Source organism: Symphalangus syndactylus, chromosome 17 (assembly GCF_028878055.3).
Source record: "Symphalangus syndactylus isolate Jambi chromosome 17, NHGRI_mSymSyn1-v2.1_pri, whole genome shotgun sequence".
Taxonomy (NCBI): domain Eukaryota; kingdom Metazoa; phylum Chordata; class Mammalia; order Primates; family Hylobatidae; genus Symphalangus; species Symphalangus syndactylus.
In genome coordinates, this window is record NC_072439.2 from 15,683,571 (window position 1) to 15,693,325 (window position 9,755).

The window sequence follows — 9,755 nt, forward strand, 5'->3', positions numbered from 1 at the left end:
CTTGGCCTCCCGAAGTGCTGAGATAACAGGCGTGAGCCACCGCGCCCGGCCATCTTGACTCTTTGGTCGACACAAAAGGCAGACTATTCTGGATTCAAATCCAAACTCAACCACTCCCCCTGGCTGTGACTTTGAGAGTGTGGTTTTATGTCCTTGGGCCTCAGTTTCCTCAGCTGTCTAATGGGAATTGTATTCATGCTACCAGTCTCCTGTTATAGCAAGGATATCCTGAGTTCATTCATAGAACGCACTGGGAATGGTGCCTACCACATAGGAAGCGCCTCATAAACCGTGCCTATCCTTAGCCATCTCATTCTTTTTTCGAAGTTGCAAAATATTTCACTGTAAGATACTACCATAAAATAGACGCCGTCTCTACTCATGAACTTTTAGGTTTTTTGTTGTTATTTGTGGGTTTTTTTTTTTTTTTTTTTGCACTTTTGATTTTTTGAGACAGAGTCTCCCTCTGTTGCACAGGCCGGAGTGTAGTGGCGCGATCTCTGCAACCTCCACCTCCCAGGTTCACGCCATTCTCCTGCCTCAGCCTCCCGCGTAGTTTGGGACTACGCACGCGCACCACCACACCCGGCTAATTTTTGTATTTGTTGTAGAGACGAGGGTTTCACCATGTTGGCCAGGCTGGTCTCGAACTCCTGGCCTCAAGTGTTCCACCCACCTAAGCCTCCCAAAGTGCTGGCATTACAGGCATGAGCCACCGCGCCTGGCCATGAACATTTAGGTTTATTCATCCAATCAAAAATATGTATTGAGCCCTGACCTGCCAAGCGTCACAGTGGGACTGTTGCAATAAGACCCCGGTACCCATTTCTCTACCCACGCATATGGGTGGTGTACGGGTACCGATAGTCGCGTGAATTTAAAATGCTAATCTATGGTGCCAGTGGCTCTCAAAAAGTAGAATCCACTAGCACACCCACCTCCAGGACTTGGCTGGAAACTTGCACATTTCCGATGGCAGGTTTGGGAACCGCTGCCTTTCAGGAAAGGTGCTGACGTGGGCCACTGCCGCTTCGCTGGGAAGCAATGGGCCCAGCTAGGCCCGGGGCGCGGCCACACCCCTGTGGGGGAGGGGAAGGAGGCCGCCCCGAAGGGAGTGGACAGCCCCCCTGTCAGTCTTCCAGACTCTGGGAGTGTAAGATGAGACGGGGGAAGGTGGGCCTCATTCTGGCGGAGGGCGAGGAGGAACTTCCTGCCTCTAAGCGCGCGGGCTGGCAGGCTGCGGCGCGTCAAGGTCAACCTGGAGCTGGGTGGCGGCCTGCCTGGGGGCGGGGGACCCTACTGGGGGCCCGGGCTGGGGCCTCCCAGCGGCTCGGCCATTTTGAATAGCTTCGGCTGGACCGTCTTTGTCTGCGAAGTCCTCTCCCAAGTTCCAGCCGCGTCCCTGGGGCCTGGGGCAAGAAGAGTCGCTGGCAGCCCGCGCGCCCCAACTTGGAGCTGGGACACCAAGTTTCCAGCTTGGAGTGGGCCTTGAGCCTTGGGACTGACCTCGCCCCCGGCTCACGTAGGCATCCTGGAAATTGATTCCCCCAAGTCCTTGGTCGGGGAGCCGGACTTGGTCAAGACTGGACTTGTTGCAGGCGCAGAGATTGGAGGCGTTGGCTTGTCCCTGGCTGGGGAGGTGAGACTCTCCGGTCAGCGTTGCTGGGACTCCCCCCATCCCAGTCCCTCCCTCAAGACTAAGGGCTACGGTAGTTTGTTGGGGCTCATTGCCCCCTCACCCCGGATATCACCCTGGAGATCTTAAAGACTCTCGAGAAAAGCCACGTGGGGGGCTGGTTCCCCTGGGGCTTCCTGCCGTCCCCCGACTGCCTCATTCTTTGGAGCGTCCCCGATGTCTGCAAAGATGTGGATTTGGACGTCCTCGTGGAAGCCCTAAAGCCCGTGGGGACATTTAAGAAGATCGGCAAGGTGTTCCGCAAGGAGGAGGACTCCACGGTGGGGATGCTGCAGATCGGGGAGGACGTCGACTATTTGCTCATACCCCGGGAGGTCAGGCTGGCCGGGGGCGTCTGGAGAGTCATTTCTAAGCCCGCCACCAAGGAAGCAGAATTTCGGGAGCGGCTGACCCAGTTCCTGGAAGAAGAGGGCCGCACCCTGGAGGACGTGGCCCGCATCATCGAGAAGAGCACCCCGCACCCGCCCCAGCCTCCCCAAAAGCCCAAGGAGCCCCGAGTGAGGAGGAGAGTGCAGCAGATGGTGACTCCTCCGCCCCGGCTGGTCGTGGGCACGTACGACAGCAGCAACGCCAGCGACAGCGAGTTCAGCGACTTCGAGACCTCCAGAGACAAAAGCCGCCAGGGCCCGCGGCGGGGCAAGAAGGTGCGCAAAATGCCCGTCAGCTACCTGGGCAGCAAGTTCCTGGGAAGCGACCTGGAGAGCGAGGATGATGAGGAACTGGTCGAGGCCTTCCTCCGGCGACAGGAGAAGCAACCCAGCGCGCCGCCTGCCCGCCGTCGCGTCAACCTGCCAGTGCCCATGTTTGAGGACAACCTGGGGCCTCAGCTGTCCAAGGCGGACAGGTGGCGGGAGTATGTCAGCCAGGTGTCCTGGGGGAAGCTGAAACGGAGGGTGAAGGGTTGGGCGCCGAGGGCGGGCCCCGGGGTGGAGGAGGCCCGGCTGGCCTCCACCGCAGTGGAGAGCGCAGGGGCATCATCGGCGCCAGACGGCACCAGCCCGGGGGAGTGCCCGGGGGATCGCGTGGGAAACGCGGGAGATGTCTGTGTGCCCCAGGCCTCCCCTAGGCGATGGAGGCCCAAGATCAACTGGGCCTCCTTTCGACGCCGCAGGAAGGAGCAGACAGCGCCCACAGGTCAGGGGGCAGCCATCGAGGCTGATCAGGGGGGAGAGGCCATAGCTGACCAGCGGGAAGGTGGTGCAGGTAATCAGAGGGCAGGGGCCCCAGCTGACCAGGGGGCAGAGGCTGCAGATAACCAGAGGGAAGAGGCTGCAGATAATCAGAGGGCAGAGGCCCCAGCTGACGATGGGGCACAGGCTGCAGATAACCAGAGGGAAGAGGCTGCAGATAATCAGAGGGCAGGGGCCCCAGTTGACGAGGGGGCAGAGGCTGCAGATAATCAGAGGGCAGAGGCCCCAGCTGACCAGAGGCCACAGGGCGCAGATAATCAGAGGGCAGAGGCCCCAGCTGACCAGGGGTCAGAGGCTACAGATAATCAAAGGGAAGAGGCCATACATGACCAGAGGGAAAGGGACCCAGCTGTCCAGGGTGCAGATAATCAGAGGGCACAGACCTGGGCTGGCCAGAGGGCAGAGGCTGCACATAATCAGAGGGCAGGGGCCCCAGGTATCCAGGAAGCTGAAGCCTCAGCTGCCCAAGGGGCCACAGGAACAGCTCCAGGAGCCAGGGCCCGGAAACAGGTCAAGACAGTAAGGTTCCAGACCCCTGGACGCTTTTCATGGTTTCGCAAGCGCCGGAGAGCGTTCTGGCACACTCCCCCGTTGCCAACCCTGCCCAAGAGAGTCCCCAGAGCAGGCGAGGCCAGAAACCTCAGGGTGCTGAGGGCTGAGGCCAGAGCAGAAGCTGAGCAGGGAGAGCAAGAAGACCAGCTCTGAGGCGAGGGCTGGAGACAGCCCACGGGCCCTGCCTCCAAGTGTGGGAGGGAGAGGTGCTCTTTCTGCCTCTGAACTTGAAAGTGGAGGTGGATGGCCGGGCGCGGTGGCTCACGCCTGTAATCCCAGCACTTTGGGAGGCTGAGGCGGGTGGATCACGAGGTCAGGAGATCGAAACCATCCTGGCTAACACAGTGAAACCCCTTCTCTACTAAAAATACAAAAAATTAGCCGGGCGTGGTGGCGGGCGTCTGTAGTCCCAGCTGCTGGGAGGCTGAGGCAGGAGAATGGCGTGAACCTGGGAGGTGGAGCTTGCAGTGAGCCGAGATCGCGCCACTGCATTCCATCCAGGGCAACAGAGCAAGACTCTGTCTCAAAAAAAAAAAAAAAAAAAAAAAAAGAAAGTGGAGGTGGAGTGCTGGCCGCGTCTCCACCTAACAACCCTCTTCATTCTCTTGTTAAAGTTTTGTTCATGCATTGATTTTTTAAAAAATTTTTTAGAGACAGGGTCTCACTCTGTTGTCCAGGCTGGAGTGCAGTGGCATGATCATAACTCACTGCAGCCTCAAACTTCTGGCCTCAAGTGATCCTCCTGCCTCGGCCTCCCAAAGTGCTGGGATTACAGATGTGAGCCACCACACACAGCACCTGATTTAAAAAAAAAAAAAATACTGATTCCTTGTAGCAACCCAAAAAATGTAAAGAAAGAATTCCATACAATGGGGTTGCGTCACCTATAGTTTTAATTTCCTCAAATGCAACTCAAGGTGCTCAGCTTGATACAGGGAGAGAGGGAGGGCAGGGGAGAAATTGCCTCCTTTTCCCATCTCTTTTTTGCCTGCACACTTAACGTGGACTGCCTCCTTGGACTTAAAAAGAGGGCTTGAGCCAACATGCAAATAAAAAAACATTTATGAACTGATTTCTTAGCTTTGGACTTGACAACTGACGAATGCTCTGGGGGTGACCTGGCCCTTGCTGTCTGTTCCACTCCCATCCTTGATGATGGAGACATCTGTGTTTATGTTGTCACTTCGCTTGCCATCCTCATGCCCCTGGGCTCTGCTGGTTTGGAGCGGACAGGGCCCTTGGTTTGCACACCTCACCCGATCTTGGTTATAAGGTACGGTAAAAGTGTCTGAAAAATGCATTCAAAACACAGATTCTGGGGCCCTCGGCACCAGAGATGTGGATTTGCTAGCGGTGCCTGTGTGGCTCTGAATTCTGTTTGCATCAAGCTCTACAAACATCTGGGCAACCAGGCCACTGGACACATTAAAAAATCATTGCAACTGGAAAAGGCCCAAAAGAGGGGCTGTGGTTGGCCAGGCGCGGTGGCTCACGCCTGTAATCCCAGCACTTAGGGAGGCCGAGGCGGGTGGATCACGAGGTCAAGAGATCAAGACCATCCTGGCCAACATGGTGAAACCCCATCTCTACTAAAAATACAAAAATTAGCCTGGCCTCGTGGCGCACACCTGTAGTCCCAGCTACTCGGGAGGCTGAGGCAGGAGAATCTGTTGAACCCGGGAGGTGGAGGTTGTAGTGAGCCGAGATCGTGCCATTGCACTCCAGCCTAGTGATAGAGTAAGACTCTGTCAAAAAAAAAAAAGAAGAAAAGAAAAAAAAAAGGCTGTGTGTATCGTGCATTAAATTGCTGCTGCTGCTTCCCCCCACCCCCCCCCACCCCCCCGCCCTCCAAGATGGAGTCTCACTCTGTCTCCCAGGCTGGAGTGCAGTGGAACGATCTTGGCTCACTGTAACCTCCGCCTCCTGGGTTCAAGCAATTTTCCTCCCTCAGCCTCCCAAGTAGCTGGGACTACAGATGTGTGCCACCACACTTGTCTAATTTTTGTATTTTTAGTAGAGATGGGTTTTCACCATGTTGGCCAAGCTTGTCTTGAACTCCTGTCCTCAACTGATCCGCCCACCTTGGCGACCCAAAGTGCTGGGATTACAGGCATGAGCCACTGTGCCCGGCCAACTGCTTCCTATAATTGGGAAGAAATTGGGTTGCTAAAGCCCTGTGGAGGTTAGGAGGAAGCTCGGGGCCTCCCTCTGTATTGCCTTGTGTCCCCACAACCCCCAGCAGTGAAAAACAGCAAATGACCACACTCTAGCCTTGCTGAGGGCAGGAGAAAAGGGAGTTCATGGAGGTCCAAGGGCCAGGCTATCTTCCTAACTGGTTGCAGGCCTGGCCTGAGTTTATTTTTTTCTCTGGAAAGTAAAGAATTCAATCCCACCACCCTCCTTTTGTTTTTTTCTCTTCCATGCTCCTCCCTCCTTCCCTCCCTCCCTTCCCCCCTTTCCCCCCATCTCCCCTTTCCTCCCCATCCCCCTCCCTCCCTCCCTTCGTTCCTTCTTTCCTTCCTTCCTTCCTTTTTCTCTTTTTTCTTTCTCCCTCCCTTTCTCTCCTTCCTTCCTTCCTCTCTCTCTTTCTTTCCTTTCTCTTTCTCTCTTTTCTTTTCTCTTTTCTTTCTTTCAAGACGGGGTCTGGCTCTGTCACCCAGGCTGAGTGCGGTGTTGCAATCACGGCTCACTTGCACTCTTGGGATCAAGCCATCCTCTGGCCTTGGCTTCCCGGAGCACTGGGATTATGGGAGTGAGCCACTGCGCCCCACCCCAGCTCTTTTCTGCATGGAGTGGTTACTGCTGGCGCTGCTTGCTGCCTGGCGCGCCGCATGGTCTTGCTAGAGCCCGTTTGTGCATGCTGGGGGATACTTGGCCGTGTAGTCTGCGGCTCGCAGCCTGGCAAGAACAAGGCCCTGGGGGGTTTGGAAGAAATACAAGCTGTGGACCTCACCTGGAGGGGAGGTTTTGCAGGTGTGGGGAGGAAGAGAGGCTGGGTGGGAAGGTTCTGGTTGGTGGTGGGGAGGGAGGCTGTCCTTTGTCGCTGCCCACTTCGGAGGGCAGAGGTCTCGTGACCATGGGGACCTGGCCTGCCTGAGGAGCTGGAAGGTAAAAAGGAACAGCAGAGACAGATGTTCGGAGGGATTCGGAGACGGGAGGAGCCGACGGCATGAATGCAGGAAATGAAGGCTCAGAGTGAGTCTCTCTGCTCCTCCCTGCAGTGCCCAGAGCTATGGGGGGTCTCGGGGGAACATCGGGGGCCCGTGAGAAAGAAAGTGGTGTGGACCCCAAACAAGTGGCAAGATGGATTTAAACGAGGAGCTGTGTGGATTTCACAGACATCAGGCAACACTGGGTCAGTCTCTCTCACTGCCATACACGTGTGTACACACACATAGACACATGCACACTGGGATCCAGGCACGGCACATACCACAGACACGTACACTCAGAATGTGGCAGACCTACATTCACCAACAGATATTATGATTAACCTGCCCATACATAGACACAGACTCGGACACACACGTAGTGCACACACATGTACTCACAGAGGCACACAGACCCACTGCTCTGGGAAGCCGACCCCCACACACTCACAGACCCATTCACACAAACACTGACATACTTGGAAATGTCAACGTGTTCACCCACTCAGGACTCGTCACACACTGCTGGATGCCGTTGGACACTTTGATTCCCTCAGCCACATGGGCACACTCACATGTTATCACACAGAAACTCAAAAGCCAGGCAGTCACAGACACACAGATGCTTGCAGAAAGTTTCCCAGCTGGACGCGGTGGCTCACGCCTGTAATCCCAGCGTGGGGAGGCCAAGGTGGGTGGATCACCTGAAGTCCGGAGTTCGAGACCCGCCTGGCCAACATGGTGAAACCCCATCTGTACTAAAAATACAAAAAATTAGCTGGGTGTGATGGTGCATGCCTGTAATCCCAGCTACTAGGGAGGCTGAGGTAGAAGGAGAATCACTTGAACCCAGGAGGCGGAGGTTGCGGTGAGCTGAGATTGCGCTATTGTACTCCAACCTGGGCAACAAGAGCAAAACCCTGTCTCAAAAAAACAAAAACAAACAAACAAAAAAAAGAAACAGAGTTTCACACCGTCTCCCTGGGTTTTTTTTGTTTGTTTGTTTGCTTGTTTTTGTTTTAGTCAGAGTCTCTGTCACCCAGGCTGGAGTACAGTGGTACGATGTCAGCTCACTGCAACCTCTGCCTCCCGGGTTCAAGTGATTCTCGCACCTCAGCCTCCCGAGTCTTACTCGTATACCCGGCCATCCCTGGGTCTTATTTGCATAGCCTTTCTGGGTGGCCCTGAGGCTTTGGGCAAGTCTATCCCCCACTGAGTCAAAATTTGTTCCCCCTCGAGTGAACACAACCTTTTCTGAACTCCTGTTCCCAGCATCCCCACCGTGAACATTCAGGCAGGCCCCACAGGTAGGGGGAGCCCTCTAGTAACTGAGACAGAACAGGGTGTTCGCTATTATATTTCATCCCAGGGCCCTTCAAACAGCACCTGCAGGGTGAGTCAGTCCCTTGATGCCTCTGGGGTGTGGTTTCAAATGCACGAAGGTTTCCAGGAGGAAGCCCAGGAAACCAGAGATTGGGCTCTGAATCAGCCTTCATCTGGACCAGTCCAGCTGTTCCTCATTTTTTTTTTTTTTTTTTGAGACAGAGTCTCGCTCTGTCGCCCAGGCTGGAGTGCAGTGGCGCGATCTCGGCTCACTGCAAGCTCCACCTCCCGGGTTCATGCCATTCTCCTGCCTCAGCCTCCCGAGTAGCTGGGACTACAGGCGCCTGCCATCACGCCCGGCTAATTTTTTTGTATTTTTAGTAGAGATGGGGTTTCACTGTGTTAGTCAGGATGGTCTCGATCTCCTGACCTCGTGATCCACCCGCCTCGGCCTCCCAAAGTGCTGGGATTACAGGCGTGAGCCACCACGCCCGGCCCAGCTGCTCCTCATTGTTACCAAAGAGGAAAATAAGAGGCCACAGGTGATTGCAGAACACAGACATGGAGGGGAGGGATGCCACCCTGAGACATGGGGGTGGAGGGGCTGGGTACAGTGAATCACGCCTATAATCCCAACACTTTGGGGGGTCGAAATGGGCAGATCACTTGAGGTCAGGAGTTTGAGACCAGCCTGGCCAACATGGCAAAAATCCGTCTCTACTATAAATACAAAAATTAGCTGGATGTGGTAGCAGGTGCTTGTAATCTCAGCTACTTGGGAGGCTGAGGCATGAGAATTGTTTGAACCCAGGAGGCGGAGGTTGCAGTGAGCCGAGATTGCACCACTGCGCTCCAGCCTAGGCGACAGAGCGAGATTATGTCAAAAAAAAAAAGAAAAAAAAAAGACATGGTGGTGGAAGGATTTCTGATTTGTGGGTCCCCCTCCCAGGCCCACAGGGTGTGACAGGAGAGAAATTTGGAGCTCAGATGCCTGGCTCCCCCAGCACCGCCCCTTGCAAGCTGTGTGACCTTGGGCTGGTTACTTGACCTCTCTGTGCCTCCATGTCCTCATGGGAAAGGGGGATCATAGCAGAGCTTTCCTTCCAGCATTGCTCAGGGTACTGAAAAGGGTGTGATGTGTTCGTTCTCAAATCAACCCTAGGAGACGTCATCTCGTCTTATTCATGCTACGTATCAGCAGCAGCCAGTTCTTCACTGCACACGCCAGCCTTGACAGAGACCCTAGGGCAGCAGTCCCTGCCCCGGCTGCCCCTGAAATGACCCGGAGCCCAAGTCCAGCATGCACACAGGAGCCACTCCCAGAATCTCGGGATGGTCCAGGGCACCAACAGTCCCTAAAGCTTCCCGAGTGATTCCCAGGAATGGGCAGCCGGGGCTGACAACTGTGACCCTAGGGATCCTAGAGACCATAAGACCCCACAGCTGGGGTCTCAAACTGTGATGCCGGACCGTTTCTCAAACTGGTCCCGTGTCGCAGGTGCCTGGGGGGTCTTTCGAAAATTCAGCTTGCTGGGCTGCCTGCCCAAAGGGGTTCTGTAGGTCGCGGGTGGGCCCGAAAATGTGTATCTAGTTCCCAGGAGACGTTGACGCAGCTGGTCCAGAACCTGACTTTGAGAAGCGCTGTCCTGCCGCTTTCTGCAGTCTAGCGTTCAAAGAAAGGCCAGGGAAAACTTCGGCACTTCGAGTGCTCGGGAAACACCAACGCCGGCACGATGTAATATTTATTTGCTTATTTTATTTATATTTATTTTTGTATAGACGAGAGGCGGGGAGCGGGGATTGGGGGTGGGTCACTATTTTGCTCAGGCCGGTCTTGAACTCCTG

At 55.3% G+C, this 9,755-nt stretch overlaps 1 protein-coding gene across 1 annotated transcript; it reads left to right on the plus strand.

Moving 5' to 3' along the window:
* The first annotated feature begins 1,167 nt into the window (after positions 1 to 1,167).
* Positions 1,168 to 4,510, plus strand: CCDC8 (coiled-coil domain containing 8). The gene is made up of 2 exons (XM_055250005.2): positions 1,168 to 3,677; positions 3,999 to 4,510. The coding sequence occupies exon 1, from the start codon at positions 1,963 to 1,965 to the stop codon at positions 3,589 to 3,591; it is 1,629 nt and encodes a 542-aa protein (XP_055105980.2). The 5' UTR covers positions 1,168 to 1,962; the 3' UTR covers positions 3,592 to 3,677; positions 3,999 to 4,510.
* The last annotated feature ends 5,245 nt before the right edge of the window (positions 4,511 to 9,755 follow it).

Coding starts and splice junctions, on each gene's coding strand:
- CCDC8 (XM_055250005.2), top strand. CDS start 1,963: ATGCTGCAGATCGGGGAGGACGTCGACTATTTGCTCATACCCCGGGAG.